Genomic DNA, 22,112 nt, shown 5'->3' with positions numbered 1-22,112 from the left:
TTGCTCCTCATGGCAACCTGCTTTCTTGCAGAATCGAGGACCATGGGAGAGCATGGGTGAGCTACCACCTACGATGGGCCAGGCCTTCCTCTATCAATCACCAGTGGAAAAAAAATCCTACAATCAGATCTTGTAGAGGCATTTTCTCAGTTGAGGGTCCCTCCTTTCAGATTACTCTGGCTTGTGTCAATTTGACATAAACTAGACAGCACAATTACTTTTCCACTGTTCCCCTCTCTTTATACTCCTACAAAAAATATTCATCTAGTAAAATCTGTCCTACAAGTTGTGTTGTGTTACAGTGAGTTACATCATTTTTTCTCTCCTTGCAAATAGAGGTACTATGAGAATTTGTAGTGACAAAATGGAAAGATTTACCAGTTGTGTAGAATTGTGCACTAAAATTCCCTTTTCTGATTTTTAGGAAGAAAATGAGAAAAGAAGTCACCATAAAGACCACTCAGACAATGAATCTACATCATCAGATAAGTAAGTAATTTTTCATTTCCATTTAATAGTTCTGTTTAAAAGATGTGCTTGTAATTTGCCTCTTTCTTTTTAAGTTCTGGGAAAAGGAGAAAAGGACCCTTTAAAACCATTAAGTTTGGGACCAACATTGACCTGTCTGATGACAAAAAGTAAGTCCTTGTGATAGTTATGTGAGTTGACTAACAGAAATGTCCTGGCTTTGTCTGAGAATTGTTTACAATTTTTTCTATTTTTTCTTAGCATTTTTCTAAATTGACATGAGGTCAAACTAAATAATTTTACTAGGTTTTACAGCTAAACTTTTTCTTAAACTGAAGACTGTTACATGCTTTTTTTATGTTCTAGGTCTATAATTTTTTACATATTCCATTATTTCTTACACAAATGTAAAACATTTATAGATTTGTTTTCTGATTGGAACATAAGAGCTTTGAATAAATTCATAACATTAACAAATATTTAAATCAGGGTTTTACTCTTATTTTTTTATAGGTGGAAGTTACAGCTACATGAGCTGACTAAACTTCCTGCTTTCGTGAGAGTTGTATCAGCAGGAAATCTTCTAAGCCACGTTGGTCATACTATACTAGGCATGAACACAGTTCAGCTCTACATGAAAGTTCCAGGAAGCAGAACACCAGGTAAATTTAATGAATTAATATCTCATAAAAAGGTGAAGCTTTTTTTTTTTTAATCTTTCCATTTAAAGAAAGAGTCTCAACATCTTTCTACTTAAAATGAATAGAACTAAAAGGATTTATCTTTTAAGATTTGATGCTTTTAACAGGACTTAGGTCAGAATTTCTTCCTTTTGATATCCTTCAAATCGAACCCTAATGATTTCTTCTGAAAAATTTTAAAATAGCCTCTAACCCAACAACTACTGTTCTTGCATACTTCTGTGAATGGTAGTGGCATAGTGTTTCATAACAGTTTTTTTCGAAACAATCATAATTTATTTACTTACATCATGGCCTTGTGTGTTTCTTGTATATAGCAGCTTCCCTTGAAAAACATTTTCCCATCTATCTATTCCATTTTATTTGGCGTAAAAAAGATACTGTGGTTATAATCCTCTAGTTAAGTTGTTATTGACAGTTTCAAAAACACTTAATATAAAGTAATTACTAAACTCATCCTATAGACTTGACCACCAACTAGACAGCTCAGTTTCTGCAAGTTGTGTTTTCTTTGGATTGTTTACTTCATGTCAAACGATTTAATTTTCTCCTTTAAAGCTGTCATCGATCAGTAATATACTGTCTTTAAGGCCCATGGATTAACATGAATTTTTAGAGTAATGTTTGAAATATTTAGTAATTACTATAAGCCTAGCATCAATGAATTCGTACAATTATTGATAAGAAACAAGTATCAATACGTTGCATACCTGTAATGTTTCAGTCTTCTTGTTTCATGTCACATGTTTCAACTTCACATGTTGAAGTACACATGACTTAAACCCAGACTGCTTTCTTTCTTTGTTCCTTAAGGAATTTAAGAATCATTTCATAATAGATTATTTTTATTTTGACTAATATAGATCATTATTTTCTCCCTCTGGCTGTCTGGATTAATTTCCTTTGTAGAATATAATTGATCTTTGTAAATTAAGATCTGAGACTGAGTGTCACTGGGACAACAAACAACACACACACACACACAAATTCTGGCATAAATTGTCCGGAGTACCATGCTTTACTTTCTGCTCCAACATTAGACATATTTATAGTATATGTCCATATATGCTTGCACCAACCTGTGTATATGCTTGCACCAACCTATGTATATGTGCCATGGCACACATGTAGAAGTCAGAAGATAAGTTGCCAGAGTCAGTTACTATCCTTTAACCATGTGGATCTAGAGGGTTGACTGACCACTGTTTGTCCAGCCTGACTGATACCAAGCATTTTTACCTGCTGAGCTATCACCCGTTTTGGACTCCCATGCTCCTTTCCCCTGTTGGTAAATTTTTATTTGTGGGAGGACATTAGAAGGTTCTGAAAATGTACCAAGTAACTGCACTAGAAATCTTAACATCTTGTTATCTTTTTCAAGTCCTTTTTAATATAAGTTAATAAATAGATTTCATACATGAGAGAAAAGATACTTGTTCTTAAGCCTGATCACTTCATGTAGCAACATAATCTCCAAATCCATACATTTTCCCATGACCGTTGTAATTTCATTTTTTTATGTGCTGTTACTTTCATTGCAAATCATACATATTACATAAAATTGAGGAATGCTATATTTCCAATATTGATGCTTTCCACTGAGAAATATTTTTTCATTTAGTCTTCACTTATTTTCTCAATAATATTGACAAAAATACTGGGCATAAAATGTTTTGTTCCTATATATCATAATTTCAAATCTTATAAAAACCAGAATTCCATTTTAGAATTCGTATACAATATACAAAAGCAAATATAAATAAGAAAAATCTTTATCCAATAACTTTATATTTAGCTAACATTTAGCTAATTAATAAGTAATTAACATTGGTTGTATATTTATGTGATACTGCCATCTTCATTAAAATTTTAACTTATCTTTCAAATACTATATTATCCTTAGCTATTTTCGTGTTTTAATTTTATTTTATATTATTTATTTACATTTCAAATGTTATCCCTTTCCCGGTTTCCCCTCTGCAAACCCCTATCCCATCCCCCCCTTCCCCTTCTTCTATGTGGGTGTTCCTCCCCTCACCCATCTACTCCCGCCTCACCACCCTAGCATTCCTCTACACTGGGGCATCAAGCTTTCACAGAACCGAGGGCCTCTACTCCCATTGATGCCAGATAAGGCCCCTTCAGCTCCTTCAGTCCTTCCCCTAACTCCTCCATTGGGTGGTGGTGGGGGGGTAGGGGGGCTCTGTGCTCAGTCCAATGGTTGGCTGTGAGCATCCTCAACTGTATTGGTCAGGATCTGTCAGAGCGTCTCAGGATTCAGCAGTATCAGGCTCCTGTCAGCAAGTACTTCTTGAGATCAGCAAAAGTGTATGTGTTTGGTGTCTGCATGTTGGTGGATCCCCAGGTAGTGCAGTGTCCTTTTTTTCTTCAGTCTTTGTTCCACTCTTTGCCCCTGTATTTCCTTTAGACAGGAGCAATTCTGGATTAAAATTTTGGAGATGGGTGGTGAGTTGCCCCATCTCACAACTGGGGGGCGGGGGGGGGGCATGCCTAACCTGGACAAATCTCTGTTCAATTTCCTAACCCTCTGTACATCTTCTCCCATACCTGATTCTCCCCCTGTCCCTTGTTTTCCTCTCAAGTCCCTCCCACCCTCTACTTCCCTTGATTATTTTGTTCCCCTTTCTAAGTAGGACTGAAGCATCCACTTTTTGGTCTTTCTTCCTTTTGAGTTTCATGTGGTCTGTGAGTTATATCGTGAATATTCCACACTCTTGAGTAACCGCCAGACTGATTTCCACAGTGGTTATACCAGCTTGCAATCCCATCAGCAATGGAGGAGGGTTTGTCTTTCTCCACATCCTCTCCAGCATCTGCTGTCACCTGAGTTTTTGATCTTAGCCATTCTGACTGGTGTGAAATTTCTTTGTTTAGCTCTGTACCCCATTTGTTTTTTGTTTGTTTGTTTGTTTTCGAGACAGGGTTTCTTTGTGTAGCCCTTGCTGTCCTGGAACTCACTCTGTAGACCAGGCTGGCCTTGATTTGATTCTGGAAATAGTGTTTGGTTAGAGTCACACCAAGATACTATATATTGTTTGTGACTATTGTGAAGGGTGCTGTTTCCCTAATTTCTTTTTCGGCCTGTTTAATCCTTTGAGTATAGGAAGGCTACTGATTTGAGTTAATTTTATATCTGGCCACTTTGCTGAAGTTGTTTATAAGCTGTAGGAGTTCTCTGTTGTTTCTTGGGTTGCTTAAATATAGTAGTTATTTTAAAAACCATGCTTTATTCTCAATGGAAAAAAGTTAATGGCATATATAACAAATACATGTTATTAGGCACCATTCTAATTATTATTTCTTTCATCTTCAAAATAGCGATTTTATAGAAATGTTAACATTTGTTCTTATATATAAGGAAAGTGTGCTTTAAATGCTTTAACAACTTGCTTGGGTTAATGCTATAACTTAGCCAAGCATCCTATTAGAGCCTAAACTCTATTTTGCCTTCCACCTAAGTTCTTAATGAATAAGTTCACCAAACTCAGTCATGAAACCCGACTCAACACAATTTTGAGAACTGAAGAACTGAATCTTTAACATTTTCTATTAACATTTTAAAGGTTTCATGTCTAAAGACAGATTTTCTATAGAATTAATAGTATGTTGATTTATTTTTCGCCTTTAGGTCATCAAGAAAATAACAACTTCTGTTCAGTTAATATAAATATTGGCCCAGGTGACTGTGAATGGTTTGTTGTTCCTGAAGGCTACTGGGGTGTTCTGAATGACTTCTGTGAAAAGTAGGTTTCCAAACTAAATTTTCTTTAAACATAATTTCTATAAAATAGTAATTACAGAGGACAGCTTACCAAACTGGATACCCTAATGTGGATACATAGTCAACTTATAGTTACAATTTAGTGGAAATTTTATGTTAAATTGAATGATTCCAAACCTACAATTTATGTTACTAGAAAACTTACATTAAAGGTATCCTGAAACTACTCTATGAAATAGACTAGTGGACATGAGTTTAGAAAATTTGAGTTATTTTCATTTTTTGAATGATATATTCAAATACTTATTTAAAAGGCATGTACTCTAAGAAAAATTTTTATGAATATTTTTGAAAGTAAAAGAAATTCTGTAATTGAACATGCTTATCATTAGGAATAGCTAAAACTTGAGCATAATATTTGTCATGTCATCTTGATAAATTCTTTTTAAAATTGAGTTTTTTCTACTAAAGGATTTTTATAAAATTAATTAAGTCCTTCAGATTTTGCTTTGCTAATCAAAGAAAGTACATGTTGAATCTTTTCTTTTTGATTCTAGGAATAGTCATCCTTTATGTGTGTGTTATATCTCATGTTAATGAGTACTTTGGATTGTTAAAATTTGGTTTAATGTCTAGATAGAACTGTTTTCTTTTTCTAAAAAGCAATTATGTTAGCTCCTGGTGTTTTCATTTACTAATAAAATAAAAAATTATGAATTAAAAATTAAATACATAAATTAGCATGTTCTAGAGTTTCAGAGAGTTGCCTAGCAGATTACAAAGTTTTTATTTCTCTGTTTGTTTAAAGATATAGAGAACAAATATAAGAACACAAAGTTAGGGGTGCATAGGGTCTCTTTTCTCCTTTTACCATGTGGGACCCAGGGATCTAAACAAGGTCCTCTGACTTGTTGGCAGATACTTTTTACCAACCTAGCCATCTTGCCAGCCCTGAATTTTCAGGCTCAATAGCAGGTATTTGTTACTAGCTGAGCTCTCTTGCCTGCCCAATTTTTTTTTTTAAGGAAGAAAAACGAGGCATGAAGAGGTACTAAAGTTCTATTTTAGGTCAAGGGTTTTTCCCATGTAATCTTATATAATGGATAGTTTGCAGATGTATGATTTCTGTCACAATTGTGCTATTATAATAAAAATCAGTCATTAATCATATGTAAATAAATTGTATTACCTATCTTCTAATAACATTTGTTAAGAAAAACTTGTCAGCAGGGTCATAGTTTTGTGAATGTCTATAAATCAAACTGTTACAACTTCATATAACTTTGTCATATACTTTTCCCAAAGTTATAAAGTAAAGGTTACTTCTTCAATTTTAAGCAAATATTTCCACTGTGTGAGTTCTTTTCCCCCAAAATATAAAATTTGAAGTGGATATTAAAAGGCATAAATGTTTTTTGTTTTTGGTTTTTTTTTTTTTTTTTTTTTTTGGTTTTTTTGAGACAGGGTTTCTCTGTATAGCCCTGGCTGTCCTGGAACTCACTCTGTAGACCAGGCTGGCCTCGAACTCAGAAATCCGCCTGCCTCTGCCTCCCAGAGTGCTGGGATTACAGGCGTGAGCCACCTTTGCCCGGCATAAATGTCTTTTATAGGAAAAGTTACTATATTGTTTTTCCAACATACATTATGAATAACCAGTAAAATATTAAAGTAGATTAGTAATAGGTCTATAGAATGTTTCCAACATGGTGGTCACAGCTATTGTGCGTGATATGCAAGTTTATTTTCAACTTCATAGTTTTAACTAGCTGATCTTCCAAACCATGTAGAAGTTGACAACTTATTCCCCTTTTTCTCCTTATGACTCAAAGCAGCAGCAGACAGACTCTTCTTGAGTGGGGTTTCTAGTACATAGTGTTCTTGTTGATGAATTTAAGTGAATTTATCTGTATCCTCTGTCATTTAGGGATTTCCAGGTACCGTAAGAATAGAAGGGTTTGGTATCTAAAAGTGGGGAGGGACCTTAGTGAAATGAAATTAGAATAAAAGTATGTGCTACTTTAGAGTAGCTACAGATTCACTTTGGATTGTGAAGACATAAATTTCAGCTGCCTTTTGATATATTCCTTTACTTAAATGTAATTTCACTCTTGACATACATGCAACAGTTTTTATTATACTATCAGTTACGTTTTATTGAAATGAAAACAAAACTTTTTGATTTTTTTTCTTTTTTTATTTTGTAAAATATTAAGAGTCCTTGACTCATTTGTATTGTTTTCCTTATTTTAGAAATAATTTGAATTTCTTAATGGGTTCTTGGTGGCCCAATCTTGAAGATCTTTATGAAGCAAATGTTCCAGTGTATAGGTTTATTCAGCGACCTGGAGATCTGGTCTGGATAAATGCAGGCACTGTTCATTGGGTTCAAGCTATTGGCTGGTGCAACAACATTGCTTGGAATGTTGGTCCACTTACAGGTATTTTAAAAGAATATATGTGAAAAAAGATTTAACCTAAAATAAATAAATAAATGAATGAATGTCTTTTTGGTTTTTTACAAGAAATGTCCTCCTTTTTTAGTATAAAAGTTAAATGTTAAGTAACTATTGAAAGTTCAAAGCCATAGATCCTTTGCAAATGAAAGACTTAAAACGTTTATAGAGTCCTTGATTTTGTTTTATAAAGGGAACTCTTTTTTTTTTCCTTTTTGTTTATTTGATATATTCTTTATTTACATTTCAAATGATTTTCCCTTTCCTGGATGCCCCCTCCCTGAAAGTCCCATAAGCCCTCTTCCCTCCCCTTGTTCCCCAATCAGCCCCTTCCCACTTCCCTGTCCTGGTATTCTCCTACACTGCTGCACTGAGCCTTTCCAGGACCAGGGGCCTCTCCTTCCTTCTTGGGCATCAGTTGATATGTGAATTGTTTCTTGGGTATTCCAGAACTCTTAAGGGAGAAAAATAACTAATTACACATACATTCTTATAGGTTTTCCTTCTATGTTAAATTGTATATAAAATAGCGTGAGCGTACCCTCAGGTACTATTGCCTTAAAATTAAGAGTGTGAGCCAGGCAGTGGTGGTGCAAGCCTTTAATCCCAGCACTTGGGAGGCAGAGGCAGGCTGAGGCCAGCCTGGTCTACAGAGTGAGTTCTAGGACAACCAGGGCAGAGAAATCCTGGGCAGACAGAGAAACCCTGTCTCAAAACAACAACAAAAAATTATTTAAGAGTGTGGCATTTGGAGACTGAAGACATGAATTTGAACCAGGACTTAGCTTTATAAGTTTGGGCAGGTTACTTAATTTTTCTAGTCCTTGATATTTTTTTTTAATCTAGTGATGATAATAAAACCAATAAGGAAATTCTAAGAATTAACTGAGATAATACATAAAAATTATTTATACACATAGGAAACACTCTGTGATTGCTACTGATACTATTACCATAATCATCACGAAACAAAAAATATTTTTGTAAGCAGGGTGGTGGTGGTGCATGCCTTTAATACCAACATTTGGGAGGTAGAAGCAGGTGGATCCATAAGTCCGAGGACAGCCAAGTCTACACAGAGAAACCCTGTCTCACAAATACCACAGTAAAACACACAGACACACATACATACACATATTTAGTGATTTGAGATTTTCATGAGGTTATCTTCACATCTTTTGATGGTTTGATTTGTGATTTGTTTTTCTCCTCAGCCTGTCAGTATAAGTTAGCAGTGGAACGGTACGAATGGAACAAGTTGCAAAATGTAAAGTCAATAGTACCCATGGTTCATCTTTCCTGGAATATGGCACGAAATATCAAGGTTTCAGACCCAAAGCTTTTTGAAATGATTAAGTAAGTACTTAAGTCTAGCAAAATGTGAGAATCTGCTTGTTACCAATACTTTTCCCTTGCAAATAGCCTACCATGGTTTTAAATGGAATAAAGGTTTAAATTATTCTACAGCATAAGATTGACTTTGTAGTACTTTCCCACTCTTCTCTGAACTATTTGATTTCTCAGTAGAATTTCAATTGTAATAATAAACATCTCCTTTTAAGTCACTGAAGGAAGAATGACATCACAGAATAATTGCTGTTACAGAGAAGTTAATAGAGGTAGTTTACTAAAATGTCATTTTTCTAAGGTTTGCATTAAATTTCTTATAAATAGCTGTTCCCCCTGTTCTAGCTGTTTTAAACATTTTACATTTGTATAAATTCTTATCTGGTAACTTAATTTGAATACATTTTTACTAGTGACCATGTATGGCATTGTCATTTTCAAACATGTTCTTTTTAAGTAATAGTGTAAATTTCACTAGCAAAAGGTAAAAATATTCTGGTCACTCTCTCTTATATATATGAACGTAAGAAATGAGGACTGAGGTAATGGTTAAGTCAATAAATTGCCCTGTGCAAGCATGAGGATCAAAAGCTGGGTGTGACAGCTGGTTTCTATAACCTCAGTCCTTGTGGGGTAGAGGCAGGCAGAACCCTGGATTTCATTGGCCAGCTAGCTAAGGTGAATTGATGAACTCCAGATTTATTGAGAGACTCTGTCCCAAAATATATGGTGGAGAGCCATTTGAGAAAGACACCTGATAGCAGCATGCATATCACAGAATATGTTGGTGTATTTTCATGGGAGTGAAGTTAAAATTAATCAAACCTTTTTGAGTATTTTATAGAATTGGCCTCACGACTTATTTATATCTGTGAAGACAAAAAAAGAATAAAACCAAAACATAATAAGTAATGAGTGTACTTATGATACTTTTACACACTAGGTACCACATTCTCTGTATACCCATAATTTAATTACCTTCTAATATTCTTTTTGTTTTTGAAATGGGATGTGACCCGGTGTCTCAGACTGGCCTGAACTTACTATGTAGTCCTTAATGGTCTTGCATCTGCCTCTCCCTCATGAGTTCTAACAATTTGTACGCATGAGCCATCACTGATGAAACACTACAGTTGGAAAAATGCTGTTAACTAACATCTATCTTGATGGAAAGTGTTTCATTACATTTTGGGTTGAGTAGGGTTTATAATTAGAAACAATTTTTTAAAAGGAATTAACTCATAATTCCTGCTTAACAGTAGTCCCTTTAACATTCACAGTTTGTGATCATCCAATACCTATTTTTTTTTTTTTTTGGATGTTGTCTCCCTACACCCCCCCCCCCCCCCCCCCCCCCCCGGGAGACAGGGTTTCTCTGTGTAGCCCTGGCTGTCCTGGAGCTCACTCTGTAGACCAGGCTGGCCTGGAACTCAGAAATCCACCTGCCTCTGCCTCCCAGAGTGCTGGGATTACAGGCGTGCGCCACCACCGCCCGGCTATCCAATAACTTCTTAAAAATTCTTACCTTTAGTTTAAATTATCTTTGCAAATATCTCTAAAATTTACCTGACATTTTGTTTCTGGTCGCTAAATATAGTTAGGTTTGAAACCTATTAAATAACTCTTTGAGAGCCAGTGGTATAAAGATGAATTTACTTTTTTTGCAGGACATAAGTTGTAATGCTCTCTAATAGGGAGAGATTACCAAGCAAGAGATCTGAAAAGTGATATGTTTGTATGGATAAGATTCAGTTGAAAAATATTTTGGAGAAATAATAAAAATGTCCTGGTACTTTCTCTGTAGACCAGGCTGGCCTCGAACTCAGAAATCCACTTGCCTCTGCCTCCCAAGTGCTGGGACTAAAGGTGTGTGCTACCACTGCCGGACTAGTAAAATGAAATCTTAATTGCTGTCTAGTAGGCCTATTAAAATTGAAAGGTAAGGAGAACTTTGATTTTGTTTATGTGTTGTTTTTGGTTTTTGTGTGTATGTGTTTGTTTTTTGGGTTTTTTTTTGCGGCTATTTAATAACATGTCTAAATAGAATTAAAAATCTATGGTTAATCAAAAACTAGTTACTGTTGAGCCCTGGATAATATTTCTACACCTTCCCAAGAGGCTTTTCCTTGAGTCTCTTGATTTGCAGTTAAGGCACATCTACGTTTCAGCCTATTCACTGTCTTTCTAAACTGCCTATTTCAGCTGCTGAACACAAAATTTCAGTGGTACAAAATGGAAACGTGTAGTTTGTTAACATTGTCAGAAAATTAAGGTTTTTCTGTGACTCTTACAACAGAAAATAAAAATTACAGAGCTATAATGGCAGAAAGAGACTATTCCTGCCATCCTCTCTAACTGTAACCAAATTACCAAAGCAGTTGGAGATAAAGGTTCATTCTATGGCTAGAGACTGAAATAATACTTTACAGACTAAAGGCTCTGTGTTTCGGGGTCCAGGTACATTGGGGGATTTAGAGGGTGTGAGAGTAGGACATGAGAAAGACTATAGCATGAGATTGCAGAAGCTTGAGGTCTCTGTTTTACAAATCATAATTCAACTAATCTAGTGGTTCTCCTTATTTCCCCCATATAAATTCAGTTGTATTGAGGCCCCAGGTTTCATCCACTTGGAATACAAAGAGCAATTAAGAAACTTAATGTTAGCATAATGCAAGTGAAATATCAGATACATTCTTCTACCTATTTCTTTATATTTTTTTGTCTGTACAGAAATATGGTTGAATTTGCAACCATAGATATCTGCAGTTTAGGCATTATTTTCTTTAAGAAGGAAAATGCTGCCCCCCACCCCCATCCCACCAGACCTTCCCACTCTCTGGGACTCCAAATCTCTTGAAGGTTTGGTGCATCTTCTCTGGCTGAGTCTATACCATGCAGTCCTCTGCTGTATATGTGGTGGAGGCTTCATATCAGCTGGTATATGCTGCCTGGTTTGGTGGTCCAGTGTCTGAGAGATCTAGGGGGTCCAGGTTATTTGAGACTGCTGGTCTTCCTTTGGTGTCTCCCTCCTCCTCAGCTTCTGCCAGCTTTTCGCTAAATCATCCACAGGGGTCAGCAGCTTCTGTCTATTGGTTGTGTGTAAATATCTGCATCTGACTCTTTAAGCTTGGACATCCTCTTGGAGACAGGGATTGGGGGGTGGGATGGGATGCGGAACAGGAGAGTGGACAGGGAGAAGAATAAAGTCGGGACTGTAAAAAAAAATTAAATTATAAATAATAATAATAATAATAGTAAAATTTAAGCATTCTCAGAGGGGAAAATGCTATTTAGAAGTTCTTCATGTAGCACTTGAGCATGCCTTTAGAAGTGGACTGTGGGACACAAGGAGAGAAGATAGTAAGCAGCAGGAGCCAAAGGCATGGTCTTAAATCTTACAATGATAAAAGTTTTTAGTTGCAATGATAACAGTATTTACTCTAAGTATATACATGTATATTCTTACTCTCCGACAACTGCTTTATGTTTGACTTGTAAACACAGCCTAAAGCATTAGGTTTTTTTAAATAAGTTAAACATTCAAAAATTTTAAAAAGCAAATTCAGTGAATTTCTTGGAATATGATCCTTAAAGAAAGCCTGCAACCCTAAAGTTGAAATTGTTATTTATTAATATAGTTAGGTTGTATTATATATGTATTAAGTTATGCCTCCCAAGGATTAATATTTATGGATAAGTTGAAGATAAATATACAATTATCTTGAATTTTAATTGTTTGACACTCAAGAACAATTGACCACCAACTGTACATGGCAGCAAGATAGAAAATAGCATAGATAAGACTTTTGCTGTCCAGATGATACTCAGTTGATGAACCATTTCTTTCAAATCGCTTGTCTGAGTCATCTAGTTCAGCCACTCAGTTCAAATGGAAAACCTGAGTGAGCAGTAAGATTTACAGGAGAGTCATTTGATATGCTAATTGTGTCTTGGGTATTGAGAGTTTCTGGGCTAATTAATATCCACTTATCAGTGATTGCATTCCATGTATATTCTTTTGTGATTGGGTTATTTCACTTAGGATGTTATTTTACAGATCCAACCATTTGCCTAAAAATTTTGTAAATTCATTGTTTCTAATTGCTGAGTAGTATTCCATTGTGTAAATATACCACATTTTCTGTATCCATTCCTCCTTTGAGGGGCATGTGGGTTCTTTCTAGCTTCTGGCTATTATAAATAGGGCTGCTATGAACATAATGGAACATGTGTCCTTATTGCATGCCTGGGAATCCTCTGGGTATATACCCAGGAGAGGTATAGCAGGGTCCTCCGGAAGTGTTATGTCCAGTTTTCTGAGGAACAGCCAGACTGATTTTCATAGTGGTTGTACCATCTCACATTGTTATCAAATTACTCCCATGAAAAAGTAAGGAGAGGGCCCTGATCCTGGAAAGGCTTGATCCAGCATTGTAGGGGAGTACCAGGACAGAGAAAAAGGAGGGAGGTGATTGGAAAATGGGTGGAGAGAAGAGGGCTTATGGGACATATGGGGAGGGGGGAACTGGGAAAGGGGAAAACATTTGGAATGTAAACAAAGAATTTAGAAAAAAAAATCAAAAAATAAATAAAAAGAAAAAAGATTTACAGGAGAGTGAGAATTTATCAGTTCCAAATAATGATAGCAAACTAGGAAAATCAGCACAAATTTTAAAAATTAAAAAAGGTATAAATTATGACAAATGTTGAGTTGTAAAATCTACTATAAATGGATTCTACTATGTCATCTTAAGTTAGAATGAAGAAACACATGTCTATTTTTCTTCTGCAATTGTCAAACCAGGTTTTTGTATCTTGTAGTTAATGAATTTATAAATTATTCTTTGCTCATGGTAGTTAAAAAAGCAAGATGATGCTGTTAATAAGTCTTTAGGTAGTGTGACTAGAGATGATGTGCCTCTCTGCCTACCTAGAATCATAAGTGTTCATATCTAGAATTTCAACCCCTGACTAAAGACAGGGTGGGGAGGGTGACTCTTGGAGAGGTTAATTGATTTGGCCAGATAAGAACCCACGTTAATAACTCAAACAAGGAGAATTTTACATAGTAAGACCTTTATGTTGATTTCAACAGTAAATGACTTGATGTTGTCATCCTTGGAGCTGTTGATCATTTGTTCTTTCTTCCTTCCTTCCTTCCTTCCTTCCTTCCTTCCTTCCTTCCTTCCTTCCTTCCTTCCTTCCTTCCTTCCTTCCTTCCTTCCTTTCTTTCTTTCTTTCTTTCTTTCTTTCTTTCTTTCTTTCTCTCTCTCTTTCTCTCTTTCTCTCTTTCTCTCTTTCTCTCTCTCTCTCTCTCTCTCCTTCCTTCCTTCCTTCCTTCCTTCCTTCCTTCCTTCCTTCCTTCCTTCCTTCCTTCCTTCCTTCCTTATATGGGTATACTGTAGCTGTTATCAGACACCCCAAAAGAAGGCAATTGTATCCCATTACAGATGGTTATAAACCACCATGTGGTTGCTGGGAACTCAGAACCTCCAGAAGAGCAGTCAGTGCTCTTAACCACTGAGCCATTTCTCCAGTCCTTATCCTATTTTTTTAATCTAAATATACCTGAAAACTTGACAAATGAGCTGAGCATGGTAGCTCACACCTATTTATCTCAGCAGTTGGATGGCTGAGGTGGAATTGATTAATTGCCACAGTTTGATTCCATTTTCAAATACATAGTGAGGTATATGCAATCTTTAGGTAGCAGATTCCAAAAATAATCTGGGAGTGGAGAGCACAATATTACAGCAAAAGGAAAATGGATGTTAGAAGCAAATCTCTTGGCATTATTTCTAATTGGTATGTCTCTTAGCTGAAAAGTATGTAATATTTGGCTGCTAGCAATGAGTAATTTTCTCCTATATTAGATATTGTCTTCTGAGAACACTGAAGCAATGTCAGACGTTGAGGGAAGCTCTAATTGCTGCAGGAAAAGAGATCATATGGCATGGGCGGACAAAAGAAGAACCAGCTCATTATTGTAGCATTTGTGAGGTAAGTCAGTTTTCTTGCCCACAATTGTTTATAAAAAGTTTTGTTTTTTTCATATATTTTTGTAATGCATTTTACTTTGATTAGCATTGTATAGTTTTAATATTTTCTCATCAGATATTAATATTTAATGGTGTCATATCTTATTAGTTGTTTACCTTAATAGTATCTATTTATTATAGAGTCATTTGGCTGTTAGATCATTACCAACAAGGAAAGTTGGGACATTTTAGACTAGGAGCAATCTAGATGTATACAGATGCCAATAAACTGGGTTGAGTTTGGTGTAGCCCATGGGCTTCAGTGTTCAGTTCTCTGGTGGAGTTCTCAATTGACTTGTCAATCTTCTGCTGTGGCTAAGGCTTGCAAGGGAAACAACAACAAAGTGATAGCTGGTCTGAGAAACTTGAAGTCTATTTGGAGACAATAAATTACATTCAATAAATAAGTAATGCACATCAGATTGTAATGAGTATGAAGCTGGGCTTAGTAGAAAAATGCAGGAGAGAGAAATAATTGTTGTAGTTTTATTTTCCTTTCTGTTATTGGCAATAAGAACTTACGAAAACAACAAATCCATAGCTTTAGCCCTCTCTTGAAGGATGAGTGTTATTTTAGTAGGTTATATACAAACTATAGTGAGAATACAGGTTGACTGTCAGGAGTACCATGAGTGGAGGAATGGAATGGCTTTAGAAAAAAGATTAATTAGTCCCGTGTGGCTAATACTGACTGTAAAGATTCTTTTCATAAAATCTAGGTGACGTGCAGCTTTTGATGTATCCTGAAGCTTTCAAATAATGTGATATTTATTCCAAAGTTATTGAATCCACCAGAAACATTTGAGAAGTCAACAAAGATAGTATGTCTATTTCAGACAAAAGAAATGGAAAGGATAGAGAAAATTAGATACATCACAACACTCTTGTGAGAGTTAATTCCTTTGCCACATATGCTAGACTAGGACATGGCAAAGGATTGTTACAATGGTACAGGAATTTTAAAATAAATTTTTTTCAACCTTCCTTATGCTGTGAGGACTAGTATAGTTTCTCATGTTGCGGTGACCTCCAACCTTAACTGTAATTTTGCAACTGTTATGAATTGTAATGTATATATGTTTTCTGATGGTCTTAGGCAGCCCCTCTGAAAGGGTCATTCAACCCCCAAAGGAGTCTCAAGACACAGATCTAGAGATGAAAATCACTAGGTAACTTATAAAAAGGTAGAAATGAGGGACAAGTTGAAGAATGCTGACAGATTTTCTAGCTCCATTCTTTAGGGTCATGTTGCCCATTAATGATAATGAGAAATATGGTCAACTCTGGAATTTTGAATTAGCTCATTCTTATTGATAGTTTCCTATCCTTGAGAAAGTTTAAGGATAAATTACAGATGGGGGCTTTGATGATCTGTTCCAAACTTTGAACTTTGGTAATTCTGTTGTTGACTTTAATTTTAAATGATTGCATTCATTGGCTATTTTAGTGGTGTATAAAATAGTCAGAGGAAATTAATGAGGAAATAAATGTGTCTTATACCTTGGAAAATATCTGAGGATGAGTCCTATACCACAATGATATTTTACTTCAAGACAGATATAATATTTCTAATGTTTCTAAAAATCTTACTTTTAACATAAAGCTTATAACAAATACTGTCACTTGCTAGTTTCCTCATCTGTAAAATAATCAGATTATATTCATTCATTTCACAGGTGTATTTTGAGGTTTGAGTGACCATTAGGTACTATGACATGCTCTGACAGTGCAAATATGAATACAGTCTTTGTATTTAAAGAGCTCAGTCTATATCGTTGCCTGTGATGGATTCTGTCAAGGAGACATGCAAGGAAAATAGTGATCACTTGACAGATTGTATACTAATGTTTTGATTTAAAATTAAAATAAACTGGTATTTATTAAAATTTTTAGTTATATTCTATCAGAATTGTCAGGGTTATACCATTCCCTTCTTTCACTCACCTAAATATGATTACTCTAATGTCTTGGGGTTTGATACAGTATGTAAACATTTTAAGTCTCACACACCTGCTCCCCTGATCTTTAACTGTACAGTTCTTTTCAAGTAGATGACTGGGGCTGGAGAGATGGCTCAGTGGGTAAGAGCACCGACTGCTCTTCCAAAGGTTATGAGTTCAAATCCCAGCACCCACATGGTGGCTCACAACCATCCTTAAAGAGATCTGATGCCCTCTTCTGGTGTGTCTGAAGACAGCTACAGTGTACTTACATATAATAAATAAATCCTTAAAAAAAAAAAAAAAAAAAAGCCCTTTATGGCAAACCCAAAAGACAATTATCAAATACTTACCAGATTCAGTTATAGGCTTTACCAAATCTACTTATAAATACTGAAATCAAGTAGATGACTATGATAACATAGAAGCAGTACAATAAACACCATCATGTCTATTGACCCCATTTTTCATTTGTATAAAACAGGTGGAGGTTTTTGATCTGCTTTTTGTCACTAATGAGAGTAATTCTCGAAAGACCTACATAGTACATTGCCAAGATTGTGCACGAAAAACAAGTGGGAATCTGGAAAATTTTGTGGTGCTAGAACAGTACAAAATGGAGGATCTGATGCAAGTCTATGACCAATTTACATTAGTAAGTGAAATCAACATGTGAGTACATTAGATCAGTTGGGAGGAATTAGTGTTTGCTCTGCCACCTGATAAATAGGAGGTAATGAAATTTTTGGCTTATCAAGATATTTCATGAGAGTATATTTATATTGCTTCTATCACCTTTTCCAAGTAATTACTACTATAAATTTGACATACCACTTTTGCCTTGCTTCTTGGAGAGACCAACCTAAAAATGATTTTTAAAACTATGTTTTACAGTGCTATCATAATTTTTAAATTGTTTCATCTTGGCTGATGAAATGTTTGTTTAAATAGTGCCTACAAAATAAATTAGCATGAGTGTGCTTTGAAATATACTTCTGTTTTTAGGGATAATTGAATTTGTTTAAAATTATGTACTGGCTCGTGGGAGTTATTTTAGTAGTGCCTAACTTCCTGGCATGTGTTATAACCTTATAAAATTCAAGTGTTAATCACAAATCATAGTGTTTTTCATTGCAAGCAGCAGATATGGGAAGCATTTCACTCAAAGCAGATTTGAATAGAACTACAGACATAATTTATGAAATTTTCTTTTCTTCCCCAATACTTTCTACATATATGTAATCAAAACCTAGTTTTTTAATAGCTCCTGATATTTTCATTTGGATGGTCTCCAAGATTGCTTCAAGAAAAAAGAAAATTACCTTGAATTTACAATATATATAATTGCCTGCCTTAGATAGATCCCTGAAGGCAGTCACTAGTAAAATTGTAATTAATTTGATAAATTATTTTTGTAAAGCCTTGTCAAAGAAAGCGATGTATGAAAAGTGATAAACTAAATAATATTCCAAAAGATTTTGGAGGCAAAGTAAATTGAAAGATGGTAAACAATTCCTACTAAAGGTGGCCAGGTAGGAGATCAGAAGGAAAGTTGTACTGTTGCGTTGCGTAGCAAGGCTGTTGAACTTTAACAGTTTCATAAACCAACATATATATTTGTAGCTGTGAATCAAGGAGCACAACTAACAAATGAGTATATCAAAACAGTCTACCTTGCTTTTATTTCCAGGCTCCTCCATTACCATCCGCCTCATCTTGATATTGTTCCATGGACATTAAACATGAGACCTTTTCTGCTATTCAGGAAATAACCCAATTCTGCACCACTGCTTTTTGTAGCTATCTCGTAAGGCTGCTGGCTGAAAACTGTGTCTATGCAACCTTCCAAGTGTGGAGTGTCAACCAACTGGACAGGAGAGCACTGCTCCTATGCCAGGACTCTCATAAAGCTAATTAGCTGAACTTCAGAGAAAAATGAATAATAATTTCCACGTTTTGTATATATCTGACAAAACTGGCGACATCATACAGACTACTGACTTGAAGACAACCTCTTTTATATTTCTCCATTTCTGTGCTAATCAATTTGTTTTCACCCATCTTTTCCCTTTCAGAATTTTCCTTGGGGAAAAAAAATACTAGCCTAGCTGGTCATTTCTTTGTAAGGTAGTTAGCAATATTTAGTCTTTCTTTGGTCAACTTCTTTTTTTTAATGTGGAAAGTTAAGTAAGAAACTTTTTTACTGCTTTTATGATTTTCTGTCTTGATTTGAAACCATAATGGTTATACTTTTGTTTCCCAAATAAAACATTTAAAAAATTAATTAACAGCAAAGTCACAAAGATAATGGATTGCACATAGACTAAGAAATAAACTTCAGAATTGTGATTTTTGTTTCTAATCTTGATGTAAATTTACACTATTTATAAATACATATTTATTGCCTGAAAATATTTGTGAATGGAATGCTGTTATTTTTTCCAGATTTACCTGCCATTGAAATTTTAAGGAGTTCTGTAATTTCAAACACTACTCCTATTACATTTTCTATGTGTAAATAAAACTGCTTAGCCTTGTACAGAAACTTTTATTAAAATTGTTTAATGTTTAAAGAGTTTTCTATTGTTTGAGTTTTAAAAAGAATTTATGTACAGTGCCCAATTTTTGTTCACTTTTCAAATCTGATTATATATATTTTATATATACTTATATCTGTATATATAATATATATAGAAATCTAGATATATATGTATAAAGATTTAGAACTTGAATTTTTCTTGTTTTAAGTCTCACATCTATGGTAGATTTTTTGAGGTGTCTACTGTAAAGTATTGCTTACAAAAAGTATGATTATTTTTAAAGAAATATATATGGTATGTATCTGCAAGACCTAAAATGTCAGACTGGTTTATTGTTAAATTGCACCTACTGCAATTACAGACAAATAAAAGAAAAAAAATCTGCCAAATGTAGTATAATAGAAAACAAGTAGTGACTGAACTTAGAATTTTAAAGGGAGTTTTAACACGGGCTTTTCAAATCCTGTACCTGACTCAGCATTCTTTTATGGGGAAAATTTTTTCAGGATGAAGGGCCCTGTTTTAGAAAGCAAATTAATTAAGAGGCTTATTTTTAAATGTTAGGTAATTTTGAAATCTTATGCCTTTCTGCATGCATGACAGTGGAATGGGTAACTACAAATTCCATATCGCCAGAAAATATATTGGTTCATATTACCATTCACAGATTACTGCTAGTTAATGCTAGGATTTCACTTGTTTAATAATGGCACCTTCCATTCGTACCTCCATTTTCTGAAGTACTTTGGAACACATTTTTATTTTAGAATATACTTATTAAGAATTTTCCACAAAAATAGGAAAGAAGCATAGAGAATGCTGTAAGTAAAGAGTGGGTGGGTGGGTGGGTGGGTTGGTTGGTTCATATGACTGAAGAGAATCCCTAGTCTTATTGCTGGACTATCATGCTGAATACATTATCTTTCAGATAATTTTTAGAGTATGTCTTAGAGTAATTCAAGGACTGAAAGTACAGAAATATTTAATTCAGTTGGTTAATAATTTAGTAAGCATTAAATGTCAGTAGGCATTCATTTCTTATCATTTTAGGAAGCCTTCATTCTAAATCATTTATCCAAATACTGATCCAGATGTTTAACTACAAATATTTTAAATGGTTAATTTGTGAAAATAAGCTATCCAGAAAGTCCAACAGAATGAAATAAGGAGGTAACACTTTTGTGAACAAAAATTCTAAGCCAATCTTAAAGGAACAAAACTACACCCAACTGTTCTTACTTTATTCTAGTTTGTCTTACTGACATATCTTTTGTGTGATTTTTGTTAAGGTTAATTTTTTGTCAAGATGAATATGTTGTCTTACATCTATATAAGAGAAATTTATGTAATCCACATTTGAATAAATATAACAAGATTAATGCTTGCTTAGGAACTTAGTCTCTGAATAAGTAAAAATAGAAATATGGAGATAGGAAGTAGAACTCAAGTCGATATTATTCTCAAATAGATGAATGAAGGTTTTTGTAAACAGCTTTACTTCAACTAACAGCCTTTATGATTTGCATTTTTTAGGTTTTAGACGGTAGTTTTGTTTTGTTTTTTACTGTTTACATAGGTAAGGCCATTAAGTCACACAGTATCCAGATGGATTAATAATGAAATAAATTTACATCGTAGCACATACATTTTTCAGAGAAAGAAGCTCATTCCATAATATATAAATAACAAAGCAGATGTTGATCCAAAGTGCCAGCAAAATGGTTTTCTCATTGGCACTGATTAAAAGTTACTCTTAATGAGCATCAATATATATTGCAATTAGATTTGCCTAACCTATTATTTAAGTTAAATTAATACAAAATCCTAGGTTTACATTTTAAAATAAAACCAAAGTCACATTTTCAAAACAATGAACTGATAATTAGGACCTTTCAAAGTACTAGTAATTGAAGAATCAAAATTAAGGGTCAAAGAATGTAGTAGCGTGAAATGAGTCTCCTAGATAGGAAACACTATTTTTATTGTGTGTCTGATGGACGGGATACACATAGGTCCTGCCATAAAGTTATGTGGATTTTCATTTATTCCACATATTTGTCCTGCCCATGAGTAAAATCTGATTAATTCCTGCTTTCTGGCCTTTTTATATACATCTAGGCAGGGGATTATATAAATACATCCTGGGAACCTAGAGGAGATATCAAGTAGCAGGAGTGACATTGTGGCATGCATTTTAGCATCGTCATACCTAACAGGACAAGATGATTTGGGAATTCCAAATGTGGCTGTGGTTGAAGGAATGGCAAAAGACAGTTTGAAAAGAGCTAAGGACTCAACATTGGAAAGCTTTTCTTGCCATAGTCGATGTTTGCATTTCATCTTGTAATTAATGTGAAACCATCTATTAGATTTAAGCTAAAGATCAGTGAGTTTACAGTGCTCTTACTGCCTGTTCATTAGTATTCTGCACTATATTTCTTATATTGACTTTGAACTCATGACCTCTTACCTCCTGAGCACCAAGATTCCAAGTTTACACTACCATGCCTACATTTATTGCCTTTTTTGTCTTCTTTGCATTGCAAATAGATGTTTCTAAAGTTCAGAAGGAAGAGATGATGCAGGCTTGAACTTCACATTTTAAAGACCATCCAGGTCCAGGAGATTTGATACCTTCTTTAGGACTCCACAAGCACATGTACTCACATGTGTATACATACATACATACATACATACATACATACATACATACATATAATTCATAACTAAAAATAGCATTTAAAAGGTGTTTAATATAATGCAATCCTCCAAAATATACTTTCCTTCAAAAATGCCCAAGTACAATATACTTACTTTAAAAGAAAAGGAGGAAAAAGTGAATCCATAATATGCATCAGAAGTTTTCATCTAAAAAGACTATAG

General features: G+C 34.6%; 1 protein-coding gene across 16 annotated transcripts in view; it reads left to right on the top strand.

Annotated features, from left to right (window-relative positions):
- Positions 1–19,265, top strand: part of Kdm6a (lysine demethylase 6A) — a 59,049-nt gene extending 39,784 nt beyond the window's left edge. For 8 of the 16 annotated variants that reach the window (XM_052170417.1, XM_052170411.1, XM_052170415.1 and 5 more), the window contains 9 exons: positions 425–489; positions 564–638; positions 982–1,130; positions 4,819–4,933; positions 7,162–7,349; positions 8,579–8,720; positions 14,585–14,711; positions 17,174–17,344; positions 18,380–19,265. In XM_052170417.1, the coding sequence (XP_052026377.1) occupies positions 425–489; positions 564–638; positions 982–1,130; positions 4,819–4,933; positions 7,162–7,349; positions 8,579–8,720; positions 14,585–14,711; positions 17,174–17,344; positions 18,380–18,409 (1,062 nt within the window). In that variant the 3' untranslated portion in view covers positions 18,410–19,265. Of the gene's footprint in view, positions 1–424; positions 490–563; positions 639–981; positions 1,131–4,818; positions 4,934–7,161; positions 7,350–8,578; positions 8,721–14,584; positions 14,712–17,173; positions 17,362–18,379 lie in introns of all 16 variants that reach the window. The other 8 variants (XM_052170405.1, XM_052170418.1, XM_052170414.1 and 5 more) reach the window with 1 other exon arrangement.
- The last annotated feature ends 2,847 nt before the right edge of the window (positions 19,266–22,112 follow it).

Source organism: Apodemus sylvaticus, chromosome X, assembly GCF_947179515.1.
Source record: "Apodemus sylvaticus chromosome X, mApoSyl1.1, whole genome shotgun sequence".
NCBI lineage: Eukaryota > Metazoa > Chordata > Mammalia > Rodentia > Muridae > Apodemus > Apodemus sylvaticus.
This window is presented reverse-complemented; position numbering and strand designations above follow the sequence as displayed.